Source organism: Podarcis gaigeae (genome assembly GCF_964106915.1).
Source record: "Podarcis gaigeae genome assembly, chromosome: 5".
In the NCBI taxonomy this organism is placed as follows: Eukaryota; Metazoa; Chordata; class Lepidosauria; order Squamata; family Lacertidae; genus Podarcis; species Podarcis gaigeae.
Genome location: NC_139681.1, coordinates 97771860 through 97788837, shown reverse-complemented (window position 1 = coordinate 97788837; position 16978 = coordinate 97771860). Strand labels below are relative to the sequence as shown.

General features: G+C 46.5%; 1 protein-coding gene across 11 annotated transcripts in view; it reads left to right on the top strand.

The window, feature by feature from the left end:
* LOC310844798 (maestro heat-like repeat-containing protein family member 7) overlaps positions 1–16394 on the top strand; it is a 41449-nt gene extending 25055 nt beyond the window's left edge. For 8 of the 11 annotated variants that reach the window (XM_083739407.1, XM_083739405.1, XM_083739402.1 and 5 more), the window contains 6 exons: positions 1104–1256; positions 3264–3362; positions 10869–10974; positions 12715–12768; positions 14414–14594; positions 15718–16394. In XM_083739407.1, the coding sequence (XP_083595533.1) occupies positions 1104–1256; positions 3264–3362; positions 10869–10974; positions 12715–12768; positions 14414–14562 (561 nt within the window). In that variant the 3' untranslated portion in view covers positions 14563–14594; positions 15718–16394. Of the gene's footprint in view, positions 1–1103; positions 1257–3263; positions 3363–10868; positions 10975–12714; positions 13272–13829; positions 14595–15717 lie in introns of all 11 variants that reach the window. The other 3 variants (XR_014564327.1, XR_014564328.1, XR_014564329.1) reach the window with 2 other exon arrangements.
* The last annotated feature ends 584 nt before the right edge of the window (positions 16395–16978 follow it).

The window sequence follows — 16978 nt, the reverse complement described above, 5'->3', positions numbered from 1 at the left end:
GAATGCAAGTTCCCACAGAATGTCTGCTTTATATACATTATTTACACAATGCGCCCCACGTGATTGGCTAATTCCAGGATTCTCCTGTAGGCCAATCAGGTTGCAGATTCACTTCCACCTGAAGCTGGATTGGGTGACTCCTGTGGACCAATCAGACTGCTGCATTCTGGACCCTATTGTTCTAGGACCAATCAGACTGCTGCATTCTGAATCCTATTCAATTCAGTACATAACAGAGACAGAACTGGTTGGGAAAAGTACAGCCAAGTGTATCTTCAGAAGGGATGGGAGTTATTTCCTGGTGCAATTCTGAGCCTGACAATGGCACTGAGAATGGCCAGGGTCTGCTCCATCTGTTTTGCTGCCTGGGATGAAAATTTGACACCCGACTGAGCTGGATAGCTCAGTCGATATAGCAGGCATAGGCAAACTCGGCTCGCCGGATTTTTGGGGACTACAACTCCCATCATCCCTAGCTAAACAGGACCAGTGGTCAGGGATGATGGCAGTTGTAGTCCCAAAACGTCTGGAGGGCCGAGTTTGCCTACGCCTGCAGTAGAGTGTAAGACTCTTAATCTCAGGTCCATGGATTTGAGCCCCATGTTGGGCAAAAGATTATTGCATTGCAGGAGTTTGGACTAGATGACCCTCGGGGTCCCTTCAAACTCTACAATTCTACGATTCCCCACCTTTTCCTCTCCTCCTCCCGCTGTTGTATGCAAGGCAGGATCAACTGTTTTTCCTCATTGATTTCCCTTCCGCACCACAAGCCTTTTTCTGTGGTCCATACATATTCTAGCCAGGCAAAAACAGTGTGAAGCAGGGCCAGTGAGGGGGGGTGGTGGCTTGCAGAGAGTTCCAAGGGCCGGACAAAGCAGCCTGGAGGGCCAGAGTTCAGGGCCTGCGGTTCCTTAGCCCTTCCCTAGAGATCTGGGAGGAATTGTGTTTCCCTCCTGAAGCCGTTAACGGTCCTGACCCTGATCATTTCACGATCCTGGAGAGCTCATTGACTCTGCCGCTGCATCCCAGCTTGGGCTGGTCCTTGAAGGGGACAGCAGCCCTCCGCTTTCCCTGACGGCATTTCTCTCCCCTTCTCGGCACAGGCGTCCAACAAAGTGAGACTGGCTGCCATCTCCACCTTCAGCAACCTCTTTGAGATCGTCCGGTGGGGAGGCAAAGAGCAGATGAAGGAGCTGGCTCTCCAGAGCCTGGTCCCCCTGATGGTCCATCTCCAGGACAGTGTCCCAGTGAAGAAGGTAGGCTGATGCAGTTCATCAGAAAGCAGCAAATCTTAGCTAACACACCACCAATTACATGCCCTTGACAACCTTCAGAAACCTCCTGCTAACAACAAAATAAGGTAAAGGGACCCCTGACCATTAGGTCCAGTCGTGGCCGACTCTGGGGCTGCGGTGCTCATCTCACTTTATTGGGCAAGGGAGCCGGCGTACAGCTTCTGGGTCATGTGGCCAGCATGACTAAGCCGCTTCTGGCGAACCAGAGCAGCTCACGGAAACGCCGTTTACCTTCCCGCCGGAGCGGTACCTATTTATCTACTTGCACTTTGACGTGCTTTCAAACAGCTAGGTGGGCAGGAGCAGGGACCAAGCAACGGGAGCTCACCCCGTTGAGGGGATTCGAACCACCAACCTTCTGATTGGCAAGTCCTAGGCTCTGTGGTTTAACCCACAGCGCCACCCACATCCCATCTCCTAACAACAAAGGGACACGGCAAAGGGATGGTATCTGCAATATACAAAATACTACTACAAAATCCCACAAACCCCCTAGACGTAATAAAAAATAATAATGGGAGGACGGCATAGGCTATGAGATTCGCCCGACCCAATGGACTAGAATGTGGTCTAAACCTCCCTTCAAATCCATATCAGTGAAAAGGAAAGAACTCACTTTGAAACTCACAGGTGGTACCTAACACCATGGAAACTAACGCTAATATGCCCAGGAACCTCACCAAAATGCTGGAAGGGATGCACCTCCACAGGCACATACCTCCACATGTGGTGGGAATGTCCCAAAATCCAACTCTTCTGGACAGCAATCATACAAAAGCTATGCAAAATAACTAAGCAAGTATTAGAAGTCACCCCAGAACTGGCCCTACTAAACATCTTCCAAGACAATAATGCCCACTCACAACACAAAGAACTCTCAGCAGCCAGCAGCATCATAACCAGACACTGTAGAGACCTGTCAGGAGTAAGCATAGACCAATGGTACCCAATAGTATGGGAAACAGCCTTATTAGAAAAACTAATCAACAAACTGAAACTGACATGGGGACAAATAGAAGATGCCTTAACCTTGGTATAGCTCCCCTTTATCACATACACAGCCCAACAAGACAACGACACAAATCCACCAACAGCACAGAAATCAATCTGGCTAACCTGATTCAAACAAACACACACACACACACACACACACACACACCCCACTCACACATGAAAACAAATTTCACTACAGCCAATCAAAGACAACCAACCACACCCTAGGCCACCGCCAACCCCTCTCACCACTAAAGCAATACAAGCGAATAGTAAAGAGAACCCACACGAGTGACGCTGACACAAAACCCCACACATACACTGAGTAGAATAGAAGCATTGCCCCCTGACCCCACCCCACCCACATTCCCCCTTCCACCTCTTTCCCCCCTTTTCTTCCTAATGTAACACGAATGTCTCACAACAAATGAAACTGATCTGTAGAAAACGGAACATGAAAAAAGAGACATTGCACATACTTTTGTAAACCAAGAAATCTTTAATAAAAATATATTTTTAAAAAGGGGGGAAAGAAAGCAGCAAGGCCTCTTGGCTATGATGTCAGAAACTGGTGTCCAAGCCCTCATTCCATTAGCGCAACGATTTAGGCTTGTCAATGGCGGAGCTAGCCACTCGGGGACTCGGAGCACAGATCCGCCCATGGGGGCAGGCTGATCCACCCTCGGGGGCAATCCGCGAGGTGGCATGATCCGGTGGGGGGGGGGCAAATTGCAGCCCGATCCTCCCGGAGAGGGGGCTGATTGCGGTGTGGTTGTGCAGTCCTCCCGGCAGGGTGTTTTTTTATATATATTTTTTGTGGTGAACTGCCACAAGATTTATCAAAGTAGGGCTGTATATTAGTAATTATTATTATTATTATTATTATTATTATTATTATCATCCATATTAATTTATTCTTCAATATTCTGCCTGAGTTTTCAGCAGCTGTTACTCCCACTCTCACTTCTTTTACAGATGTGTTGGATCACTCTGAGAAGAGCTGACAAGTTTCTGAAATCCTTCATCCAGTTTTCCATCCAGGAAAACGAAACCTGGAACTTCTGCAAAAGTCTTGTGAGCGCCTCTTGTTTATGTTGTTTTTCAGGGAGTGGGCAACCAGAGAGCGATGGGGAGGAAATTGGGTTTTGATTTTACTGTTGTTGTTATTACATTGTGTATTTTGTGTTTTTATACTAAAAACCACCCTGTGATCCTTGGTTGGCATATAAATTGAATGAATAAATAAAAATAAAAATGCACATATTGGTGGAAATAGCCTGCACTAGACAACAAAAAAGTGCTTTGGGGAAAATGTTTGTATGAGGCAAAATTGCATGCAAATATGTGCCTATTTGGGCTTAGGCTGGGTGTTCATCAGTATGCAGATGATACCCAGCTCTACCTCTCTTTTAAATCGGAACCAATGAAGGCGGTGAAGGTCCTGTGTGAGTGTCTGGAGGCGGTTGGAGGATGGATGGCAGCAAACAGATTGAGGTTGAATCCTGACAAACAGAAGTACTGTTTTGGGGGGTCAGGGGGTGGGCAGAGGTGGGGGACTCCCTGGTCCTGAATTGGGTACCTGTGCCCCTGAAGGACCAGGTGCGCAGCCTGGGAGTCATTTTGGACTCACAGCTGTCCATGGAGGCGCAGGTCAATTCTGTGTCCAGGGCAGCTGTTTACCAGCTCCATCTGGTACGCAGGCTGAGACCCTCCCTGCCCGCTGACTGTCTCGCCAGAGTGGTGCATGCTCTGGTTATCTCCCGCTTGGACTACTGTCATGCGCTCTACGTGGGGCTACCTTTGAAGGTGACCCAGAAATTGCAACTAATCCAGAATGCGGCAGCTAGACTGGTGACTGGGAGTGGTCGCCAAGACCATATAACACTGGCCCTAAAATTCAAAGTGTTGGTGCTGACCTTTAAAGCCCTAAATGGCCTCGGCCCAGTATACCTGAAGGAGCGTCCCCACCTCTATCATCCAGCCTGGACACTGAGGCCCAGCTCCGAGGGCCTTCTGGCGGTTCCCTCACTGCAAGAAGTGAGGTTACAGGGAACCAGGCAGAGGGTCTTATCGGTAGTGGCACCCGCCCTGTGGAACAGCCTCCCATCAGAAGTCAAGGAAATAAACAAGTATCTGACTTTCAGAAGACATCTGTGTTGGTTTCTGCTTCCTTCACTGAGCAGCGAAGTGCTTGTCACAAGACAATGTTTACATTCCACAGTCAAGTGCTGTTGGGTTTTCTCACGGGAAAGGAGACTGGATGTGACGTACACTGGTTTCCTGTTTTTCACTGTTCTTTGCAGTTCAGTGTGATTCTCTCCGTGCTTTAGAGGAGAGAGGATGCCTTTCTCTGCTCCGGCAGAGGGAAGATGTTTTTCTGTAAATTACCAGCTTTGAAGTGTAAATAAAGTAATATAGAGCATGTTGGCACGTACTTTTCATCATTCCGCTGTGCACTGGACACTGCTTATCTCCAACACTTGGTTATGGGCCCAGAAAAACGCAGTGTTTTGAGAATGGACTCCAGAAGTCGGGCTCCTGGCAAAGGAACAAAGGAGCAAATAATTGGAGTGCCGGCAAAGGATCGGAATGCAGAGGGCCGGATCAGACGATATCTCTGCGCGTCAAGATGATTTGATGAGGTATGTGCTACAGCTCCGGGCAGCCTGCCAGCTTCTAATTAATGGCTTTATGGCTGGACTTTGAACTTTTATAGCCGGTTTTGCCGTGGCACAGGCAAAAGGCTAGAAGGATAAATTTTTCCTATGCTGGGGGAAATCGAAAGTAAAGCAGCTGCAGCAGTGTCGCAGCATGAATTTAAGACAGCAGAGAGAACTTTCACTTTTGAACTTGCCTTTGGAATGCGGTTTGAAGCAGCTGCAGATAAGCAAAGCAGTTAAGCAGAAAGGCACAGGTTCACAGGCAGAGGCTGTTTTGAATTTGCTTTTGGATTGAAGCAGCTGTACACAGACGCAGCATGTATAAAGCAGCCTGATTTAAAGCAGCAAAGATGACGCTAAAGGCTAATGCCAAAGTCATGATGGCCCTTCAGGATGCTTGTGGGATTCCTAAGCTCAATAGGAAGAACTATGCGGACTGGGTTCTCTATGCAGAGGCTATTCTGCGGAAAGAGGGTCTGTTTAAAGTTATTACTGAGACCCCCCCAGCTCCAGTTACAGATGAATGGAAAGCTATGGATTCCAAGGCAAGGGGAACTCTTACGTTGATAGTATCCCCAGAAGAGCTCTGTCTGTTGCGTGATAAGACCTCAGCCAGAGAAATTTGGGACGCTTTGAGAGAGGCTCACTTGAGGACAGAAGCTGGGTCCACAATGTTTTACTTTAACAAGCTGCATAAGATGGCTAGCTGCAGAAGGCTGGCTGATGCAAGTGGGGAATCTGATGCCAATCAGCCACATGCTCAGCTCAGAGTAGCCTGTGATACTGCCATGATTCAGAATGAAGCAGACCGCCAGGGTGATAGCTGCATGGGCAAGGGGGAGACTTCACAGACGTCATCCCATAGTGCAGTGGAACCACCAGATGGCGCCAAAGCTTTGAAGGCAGTGAAATGCTACTCGTGTGGACGTCTAGGCCATATGAAGAGGGAATGCAGATATCCCAGGGCCAAGACAGAGCAGCGCAGCGAAAGCTCATCGCGTGGAAAAGGCCGAGGCAAAGGCAAAGGTCCGGTGTCCAGGACAACGCAGCACAAGGCAATGGTCTCACGCTTCACTCCAAAAGTTGCAGAGGTCCAGAAGACGTCTAGATCTTTCTTCGTTGTTGATTCAGCGGCGACCCATCACATGTGCAACGATAAGCGACTGTTTGTGTCTTTTACACCGCAGGAAGGTGCGATTCACCAGGCGGATGACCACACAATTCCCAGTAAAGGCTACGGAACTGTTGTTCTTCACAGTTTGGACTTATCGATACAGGATGTGCTTTATGTGCCAGATGCCAAGCATAATCTGCTCAGCGTTGGACAGCTGAATGAGCGGAAAATTGACGTTTCCTTTAAGAACAAAAGGTGCATCATCACAAAGAAAAATGATTATGTATTGCATGCTGAATATGTTGATCGTTTGTATGTTTTGTATTTTGATGATGTTGTGCAGGATGACACTTGTTGCATTGCAGGTTCTAACAAAAGTTTGCATGCAGAATGTATTCACGATTTTCATCGAAAATTTGGTCATTTGCATTTTGAGGCAGTATCTAAAATGCCTGCCTTGGTTGAAGGTATGACTATTAAACCCTGCAGGTACCACATGAAGTGCAAGGCATGCGCAGCAAACAAGGTAAAAATGGCTGCGAAAGGTAAGGTGTCTAGTAGGCAAGCTACAGAACCATACCAGGTTGTTCATGCTGATTTGGTTGGACCACTAGCGCCCTCTTTGGGTGGAAACAGGTACTTCATGGTTCTCATTGATGCATTTTCCAGGTATATTTATGTGTACAATCTCAAGCAGAAATCAGAGGCTTTTCCAAGGTTCAAGGAATTCTGTGCTTGGTTGGGAAATGTGCATGGTAAGAAGGTAAAGACTCTTTTCAGTGATCGCGGGGGAGAATTCACTTCTCAGCAGTTTGAAGCTTTTCTGACTGAGAAAGGAATTCAACACGATTTGTCTAGTCCTCGCTCGCCATGGCAGAATGGACTTGCGGAACGAGCAAATCAGACATTGCTTCAAGGGTTAAAAACCTTGCTGCATGATGCCAATCTTCCAGAGAGTTATTGGGCCGAAGCTCTCTCATGTTTCACTTACAGTTATAATCGCAGGTTATCTTCAGCGATTGGTTGTACCCCCTATGAGAAGATGTTTGGCAAGAAGCCATACATCAAACACATGAAAATTTTTGGTTCTGACATGTGGGTTCACTCACCACAAAACTCCAAGTTAGACAAGCGTGGATTGCATGGTATCTTTCTAGGTTATCAGAAAGGGTCTTACAGAATAATGATGACTGACTCTAAGACAATTAAGCTCACAAGAAGTGTTGAGTACAATGCCAAGTGGGGGGAGAATGTGGGAATTTTCCAATGTTATCCTGATGACAGTGATGAGACTGAGGATAGTCAAAAGCAACCGCAACAACCCACACCCACTGATGAAGGTTCTGATTCTGAGTCTGAAACTGAATCGGGTGATTCAGAGGATTTCAAGAGTGCGAAAGCCTCTATGCAACCCTCTGAAAGCTCTGATCAAGAATTAGAGGAACCATTGTTCACAATAGGTCACTTTTCTCCTAAGAAGGAAGAGGAGAGTATTGAAGACTTAAGGCTAATTCGTAGGTCACAGAGAGCCACAAAAGGCAGACCTCCAAAGAGATTTGCTGATGAGTTTGCTAAGATAGCAGTAACAGCTGTTAAAAGCTCCAAGAAGGTGTTTGAACCTTCAAGTTTCCAAGAAATCCAGGATTTGGATTCAAAGGAAGCTGAGCCATGGTTAAATGCCATGAAGGCTGAGCTTGATTCCTTGGAAAGGAACAAAACATGGGATCTTGTTCCAGTAGTTCCAGGAATGAAACTGCTTGGAAGCAAATGGGTCTTCAAAGCGAAGACAGATCAAAATGGCAAGATAGTCAGACACAAAGCCAGATTGGTAGCCAGAGGTTTTACACAGGTACCAGGTGAAGACTATCACGAGACCTACTCACCCACCGTGAGATATGAGAGCATTAGGCTTATGCTCAAGCTAGCTGCAGAAGAGAATCTACACATTAGTCACCATGATGTGAATACAGCTTTTCTGTACGGATCTCTAGATGAATCACTTTATATGCTTCCACCTGATGGCGTACAGGTAAAACAGGGATTTGTTTGTGCTCTGAAGAAGTCCCTTTATGGTCTCAAACAAAGTGCACGGTGTTGGCACACAAAACTCACTGAAGTATTGTTTTCTCTAGGTTTTAAGCAAGGGAAAGCTGATCCATGCGTATTTGTCAAAGAGGAGGGGCAAAAGAAACTGTATTGTTTGTTTTATGTTGATGATCTTTTATTCTTTTGGAAGGATGTCACAATGTACAATAATGCCCTAGCTCAATTGAAAGAGCACTTTGACATGAAAGATCTTGGTGAGGTAAACAACTACCTATCTCTGGAAATAGAGAGGGATCAAGATGGTAACATTCTAATACACCAGTCACGTAAAATTGCTGATGTGTTAAGCAAACTAAACCTGATGGATGCTAACCCTGTAGACACACCGATGACAACAGGTTATCAGGTAGATGACACTGGAGAAGCATTTTCTGATACTACACTGTACAGAAGTGTGCTAGGCAAGCTAAACTTCATTGCCAGATGTTCAAGACCAGACATTGCTGTTAGCTGTAATTTGCTAAGCAGACAAGTCAACAATCCTACTGTTAAGGATTGGAAAGCTCTGAAACGCATAGCGCGGTATTTGAAAGGCACTATGCATTACAGACTGAGATTTAACAATCAGAAGTCTGGTGGTCTTGAGATATTTGCAGATGCAAGTTTTGGAAGTGACACTACAGACAGGAAAAGTACGTCTGGAGTTTGCTATAAGTACAATCAGGGTCTATTTGATTGGTCATGCAAGAAGCAAACGACAGTTAGCTTAAGTACTTGTGAAGCTGAACTGAATGCACTGTCTTATTCACTTAAGGATTGTGAATGGTTGTTACAATTGTGCAAAGACATAAAAATTCCTGTCAAATGTCCAATCCAGGTTTACCAGGACAACAAAGCATGTTTGGCTTTGCTGAATTCTGAAGGTTGTAAGCAAAGCACGAAGCACTTGCAATTAAAGTTGCAACATGCTAGGGAACGTATTCAAAAGGGACTCGTAACGGTGTCCTATATGCCAGGTAATGAAATTCCTGCTGATGTATTGTCCAAGATTGTATCAAGGGATCAACACTGTACCTATGTGCAGAAGTTGGGTTTGTACTGATATTGTACGAACACGCTGCCCAGTGATGTTCACAGAAAGGGGGAGGATGTTGGTTTCTGCTTCCTTCACTGAGCAGCGAAGTGCTTGTCACAAGACAATGTTTACATTCCACAGTCAAGTGCTGTTGGGTTTTCTCACGGGAAGGGAGACTGGATGTGACGTACACTGGTTTCCTGTTTTTCACTGTTCTTTGCAGTTCAGTGTGATTCTCTCCGTGCTTTAGAGGAGAGAGGATGCCTTTCTCTGCTCCGGCAGAGGGAAGATGTTTTTCTGTAAATTACCAGCTTTGAAGTGTAAATAAAGTAATATAGAGCATGTTGGCACGTACTTTTCATCATTCCGCTGTGCACTGGACACTGCTTATCTCCAACAATCTGAAGGCAGCCCTGTTTAGGGAAGTTTTTAATGTTTGATGTTTTATCATGTTTTTAATATTCTGTTGGGAGAGTGGCAGGGGAAACCCAGCCAGATGGGCAGGGTAGAAATAATAAATTGTTGTTGTTGTTGTTGTTGTTGTTGTGAGAAATACGCACAGCAATACTGCTGAATTTTCATGAAGACTTATTAAAATAATAATAATAATAATAATTTTTATTTATATCCCACCCTCCCCAGCCGAAGCCAAGCTCAGGGCGGCTAACAACAATAATAAAATAATAATAATAATAACAAGCAAACAAACAAACAATAAAAAACAGCTAATAATAGTAATTGCAAACTGATGTGGCAGTGTAGAAAACTGAACTTCGGGTGGAAGATTGAGAGATTGAGAGGAACCAGAACAGGCAAGTCCATCTTTGCCTCCTCCTGCATTCCCTTTTCTCTGCAGAAGACTATTCACGCAGTGCATGGTTAAACTATGGAACTCCCTCCCACAGGAGTTAGTAACGGTCACTGACCTGAGTGTCTTAAAGAGGATTAGAAGAATTCATGGGGGAGAGGGCTGTTGATGGCAACCAACCTTGATGGCTGTGCTCTGCCTCCGTGGTTGGAGGCAGCCACACTTCTAAAAACCAGTTGCTGGAGACCACAGGAGGGGAGAGTTGGTCTTGTGTTCAAATCCTGCTTGCAGGTTTCCCAGAAGAGACATCTTGTCGGCCTCTGTGAGAACACGATGCTGGACTAGATGGACCGCTTGCCTGGTCCAGTACGTTCTACTAATGTTCTTGTGCAAGACTGGTAGGCTTGGGTCAACCCTGCCCAGGCTCCATCCTTGCTCGTGAGGAATTGTGAAATATACTCAGAGTCAAGAGTGTATTTCATGCTCTTTATTCAGCTCATAGTGGTGAGGAGGAATGAAAGTTTCGCCAAAGTATCTGCTTTATATACATTATTTACATAATGGGCCCCACATGATTGGCTAATTCTGGAATTCTCCTGTAGGCCAATCAGGTTGTGGATTCACTTCCATCTGGAGCTGGATTGGGTGGCTCCTGCCGACCAATCATACTGCTGCATTGTTCTAGGACCAATCAGACTGCTGCATTCTGGATCCTATTGTTCTAGGACCAATCAGACTGCTGCATTTTGGATCTTATTGTTCTAGGACCAATCAGACTGCTGCATTTTGGATCCTATTCAACTCAGTACATGCATGCATTGGAAGGAAGGCAGAATTTCCTCACACAGCTCCCTTCTCTTTTGGACCTGCCTCCCAGGTGAAGCGCTACAGAGAACAAGGGGAAGCCATCCTTCTGGATCAGGCCTTTGCTTACCTGGAAAACCCCCGAACCGCTTTGAGAGATGGAGCCATCAGGCTGTTAGGCAAGTTATGTTTATTATGAAATTATTGGGCAGACGTTTACAATAGTTATGCACATGGTGCTTCGAACAATGTCTCTGGGAAACAACAGCAGCAGAGGACAGTCCCCTGCCCTTTAAAACTTCCAGATCTCCTGCTTATTAAGCACGCGTGGGGAGTGTGTGGGGCTGCCCAGGGAATTTTTAGAAACCCCCAAATACTGTGTTTTTTTTAAATGGATAGTGTGATTTGTGAGATTGGACCCATCACATCATAAAGCAGGTAAAGTCACACCGAAGTTGGTCTGCCATCTTTGATTCAAAATGGTGCCCGGGATCCCAGTGTCCACAAAAATTGCCACACCTGCCTCAAGAGCTCTCACGGCGAGTTTGGCGGCAATATCTTGAGAGCTGGCCATACTTATGCCAAACAAGGAGGTACAGTCAAGGCAAAGTCACATTTGGGGCTGCCATCTTGATTCAAAATGGTGCCTAGAACCTAAACCCCTCACCTCAGGAACGCTCTTGTCAGGTTTGGTATCGCAAGAGGTGTCAGAATGCCTAGAAAACAGGCAATGTACAAACCATTTTCCAAAACATATAGTAGATTCATCCTGATATATTTGCAGGATGGAGGCTATTTAATAAGTGCTTGTTCTGATTTGTTTGTGAGGTGGTTAGATGGAATTGGGTCAACGCAGCTGATCTCCCACACTTTCCAGTGCACTTTTCCTTACTGCAGAAAGTCCAATATTTTGGGGAGGAGGGTTTGTTGCACAAATACTGTAGCTGCACAACCTGAATTTACCAAGCACCAGAGGATGAAGAGACAGAAAATGCAGTATCACATTTTTAGGTTTTAGCTGGAGATGAATGATGGAATCGTAGTGTTGGGAGAAGCCAAGTTGTCGTTGGTTCAACCACCAGCAATGCAGAAATCACAAGGGCAGGATGAAGATGAAACAACAAGTTTTCCATAGTCATGTACAGCTTTCACTTGCCCTGTCAGTGGCTATCCTAAATGAGTCCATACTGAGCTGAGCCGTTAATTTTTCACTTGCCTCTAGAGCGAGTTAGGGGCAGAACGTGCCAGGAAAGAAAAAGCTCTAACCATGCTGCCATTTCCAAAATGGCGTGGCTAAGTGTTGTGACTTCTCCTAACCGAACCCGCTACCTTTGGCTTGCGGAGACATGTGCTCTGCCATTGGGCTACTGCAGTTCCCTTGGTGGTGCCGGAATAGGGAGCAAGGAGTCAGCTCCCCTAAACTGCATTCACCCCTGTAAAAAGGTAAAGGTAAAGGGACCCCTGATCATTAGGTCCAGTCGTGAACGACTCTGGGGTTGTGGCGCTCATCACGCTTTATTGGCCGATGGAGCCGGCGTACAGCTTCTGGGTCATGTGGCCAGCATGACTAAGCCGCTTCTGGTGAACCAGAGCAGCACACGGAAATGCCGTTTACCTTCCTGCCGGAGCGGTACCTATTTATCTACTTGCACTTTGACATGCTTTCGAACTGCTAGGTTGGCAGGAGCAGGGACCGAGCAACGGGAGCTCACCCTGTCGTGGGGATTCAAACCGCTGACCTCCTGATCAGCAAGCCCTAGGCTCTGTGGTTTAACCCACAGCGCCACCCGTGCCCCTGCGTTCACCCTGTAGCCCCTGGCAAAACCTGTTGCTGGCATCTCTCCGTGCTTCAACATTTGTTCATTCGGGGAGTGGCTGCCCTTTCTGACCAGGCACATGGCGGGCATTTCTATCCCTAGAAATCATCGCTCAGGAGTCAAAGCACCAAGGAACAGTAAATGCCATTGCGACCGGTGAGTAGGAATGATGTTTGGGTGCCCCTGCCCTGCCCAATTCTGGCTCTGCTGCCTCCTTTTCTGACTCTACTTTCTTCTTTTTTGCACTGGATTTATACTCCACCTTTTTCTCTCGAAGGAGCTCAAGGGGGTTTTTGTGGTGGTCCCCCTCCTCAATTAATCATGACAACGGCCCTGTGAAGTACAGTAGGTTAGGCTGAGAGTGGGTCGCTGGCCCGAGGTCTCTTGAGCAGAAGACTGGGGGGCGATGACATGTACATAATGTGCACAGGATGGTGGGTGGAGCCGGGGGGGTGAGGCCAAATGCCGCAACAGTACGGATTGTTCTCAACATTGAGGGGACCTGGCTCCCTGTTATGTACTGAGTTGGTATATTTCACTCCCCCCAAAAAATGTATTGGGGGCCCCAAAGGAACCTGGCCCCCATAGAGTTGGTATCTATCCTTTGTATGCATGGTCTTCATTGCAGGAAGTTTCCTTATCCACCTTTTCACAACTAGGTGCCACTGTATTCTGCTCTGGTCAGACCTCACCTGGAGTACTGTGTCCAGTTCTGGGCACCACAGTTCAAGAAGGACACTGACAAACTGGAACGGGTCCAGAGGAGGGCAACCAAAATAGTCAAAGGCCTGGAAACGATGCCTTATGAGGAACACCTAAGGGAGCTGGGCATGTTTAGCCTGGAGAAGAGGAGGTTAAGGGGTGATATGATAGCCATGTTCAAATATATAAAAGGATGTCACATAGAGGAGGGAGAAAGGTTGCTTTCTGCTGCTCCAGAGAAGCGGACACGGAGCAATGGATCCAAACTACAAGAAAGAAGATTCCACCTAAACATTAGGAAGAACTTCCTGACAGTAAGAGCTGTTTGACAGTGGAATTTGCTGCCCAGGAGTGTGGTGGAGTCTCCTTCTTTGGAGGTCTTTAAGCAGAGGCTTGACAACCATATGTCAGGAGTGCTCTGATGGTGTTTCCTGCTTGGCAGGGGTTGGACTCGATGGCCCTTGGGGTCTCTTCCAACTCTATGATTCTAGGATTCTATGATTCTATGATTCTAGGTCCCAGGATGGGTTACAGCAATGTAACCAAGTAGTTATAAATAAAAGGAAAAGTGTTTCAGTTATAAAACTGTGCATATTTCTTTAGTGTCTTGATGGAATTATTTTATTGAGCATCTTGATTATGAGTGTATGTGCATATCTATACAGTGGTACCTCTGGATGCAAACGGGATCCGTTCCGGAGCCCCGTTCGCATCCTGAAGCAAACGCAACCCACGTCCGTGCGTCTGCGCATGCGTGGGTCGCGATTTACCGCTTCCACACATGTGGGTGACATCATTTTGAGCGTCTGCGCATGCGCAAGTGGCGAAACCCGGAAGTAATGCGTTCTGTTACTTCTGGGCTGCCACGGATCGCAACCCAAAAAGGCTTAACCTGAAGTATGACTGTATCTAGATAGATATATCATGGCTTAACACTTGTAAACTGTTTAGAAGCCACCTTGGCAACCAAGATGTGTGTAAATCAGCAAATAGTGCTAATAATTCTAAAAATATATTTAAAAAAGAAAAACAAAAAAGGAAGCAGTGAAAGCGTCTCTCTGTGGCTGTTCTCTGTGTTTTCCTTTCCCTCCTCACTTAGTCCTGGATCTTGTGAAAGTGGAAAATAAATCATCCCACCTCAAAATGGCAGTATCCGACATAACGGAGGCCTTGGGGCAAGAGGAGCAGCCTTCAGGAAACTTCCTGGGAAGATGCATCAGCAGACTCAGAAGGATCTGGAAGAGATAGAAGCTTTTCCTTGGAAAGGGGTGGGGGGAAAGGTAAAAGTTGGGCAGGGAATGAATCACTTGGTGGGGGCTGTTCTCTCTTCCTTTCCCCCCCGACAAATTTGGACTAACTGTTGCTGGCAGCCATCTTTTTTAAAATAAAAACAAAAAAATAATATTTTTTTATTGGTTTTTAGACAAATACAATAACAATAACCATTAAACATCCAGCAAGTGTTTGTTCTATCCATAGACTTTCGACACAAGCTCACATTCAGTGTTCAAACCTATTACAGTGGTGCCCCGCAAGACGAACGCCTCACAAGACGGAAAACCCGCCAGGAGAAAGGGTTTTCCGTTTTGGAGGCGCTTCGCAAAACGAATTTCCCTATGGGCTTGCTTCGCAAGACGAAAATGTCTTGCGAGTTCCTGCGGGTTTTTCCCCTTTCCCCCCCTTTTTCTAAGCAGCTAAACCGCTTATCAGCTGATCCGCTAAACTGATAAGCCGCTAAAAGCCGCTAAACCGCTAATAGCGCTAATCCGCTAAGCTGTCAATGGGCTTGCTTCGCAAGACGAAAAAACCGCTATACGAAGAGCCTCACGGAACGGATTAATTTCGTCTTGCGAGGCACCACTGTACTTAAAGTAACCTCCCCACAGAGAAGGCTGAGCAGCTGTTATAGTAAGGTCTTGTTATTCCTTTATTTCCTTGATTTTGTTCCCGCCCTTCTTCCCAAAGGAGCCCAGGAGGGCAAACGGAACAATTTAACAAACGAATATTTTAAAAACAGCCTGGCAGACAGCAAGTGATGAATTCCTGAATGAGCTACGAAGGAGCGCCTAGTCTGGCAAACTGCTCATGTTGGTTTTCGCAGCCTCTCCTTCCGCAGACTTTGGGGAGGGAAGGAGCTTTGTAGACTCCAGTGTAGAAGTTCTCCCCTTCTCCCATGCCTTCAGTGTGGGTTAGGCTGGTTTTGCAGACAGTCCCTCTCGAGGGCTGAAGCCCATCAGGACCCGCCACCGTACAGTTTTGACCACCACCTTTCAACCCAAGCATCCCCTCTCCCCTACAATCCCGGCTTCCCAGCAATCGACTCAAATCGCAGGGGAGCTCAAGGTCTGGAGGGGAAGGGACCTAACGTCCCACATACAATGTCCTTTTCTCCTGTAAACTCAGGTACCTGTGTCTTCTACTCCTGCTCGCCTGCCCCACCAGACCTTGTTCAGCCATGACTTGTCTCCATCTCAACCTTGACTCACCCAAGCTATCTTCCATCCCAGGCCTGCTCCGCCAGAAACCAGCTTCATCTCAATCCAGTAACCACCACCACAGGTTTGTTGCTGTTGGTTTTCCAGGACCGATTCCCTGTTTCCACTCCCTGGGCTTTGACCAGGCCAGTTTTTCCTCGTTGCCTGTCTTGGCGCTTGGGTTTGAATCATGCGTCTGATCCTGCCTACGGCGTCCGGATCCACTTCCACCCCAAATTTCTACTGGGTGTTTTAATCTCTGCCTTCTTCGGGTTCCTCTCCCCAGCAACACCTCATAAAACTCCCTGACTTTGCTCTACTTACAGAACAGGTGTCTCTTCAGCTAGCCCAGGCGAGAAATCGGCCATTGTTCCCTCTAAGAACTTTGCTCAGTTCCCCCTAATAATCCATTTGTGCGTTTCGTCCTCTGCGGCGTCTCAATTCCAATGAAATTTCTGGGATATGCCTATTGTGAAGACAAAGCTTTTCATCCTCAAATCCCTGCATTATTTTATGTATTTATGTGTGTATTGCAGTATTGATGTCCGGCCTTTCAGTACCAAGGCATGTTCAAGGTGGCCTACAAAATAAATGATGTGAAATTAAGCTGAAGTGTAGTCTCTGGTTTTATGTGCTGGCACATCCCAGCATGTGACCTTTGTTGCTCCATTTTCACCACCCAGTGGTCTCCTGCAACCTCAGAAGACTCTGTCCTCCTTCTCTCTCCACGAGGCCTTTGGCACAACCCCTGTAGCAACGCTTAAGGATGTGTAGCTGAAATGGTTAAGCATTCTTCCCATTTACTAGGGATGGTGGAGGAAATCGCTTTGGATTTTAACATGAACCACATAGTCACCCTCCACAGAATTGTGTGATGCAGTTCTCTAACCAAATATTTTGGAGGGAGGAACATATATTGCGGGAAAGTGTCCCCCAAAATGCATCTATTAGTGAACATCACATAAAAAAATGTGTCACACTGGGAGAAAATGCTTGCAAAAATGTGTATATTAGGCAACATTGCATTAGAAATATTAGGGGAAATTCACACTAAGATGTGGACTGGAAATCACAAACTGGCCTGGAAAGGTGGAGTTAAGAATCTAAGACTGGAAAGAACGAGAAACCAAAATTGGCCACTCTGTCCATCCCTATCCTTGCCCCCCAGGTTCTCCACTTGCTAAGGGCCT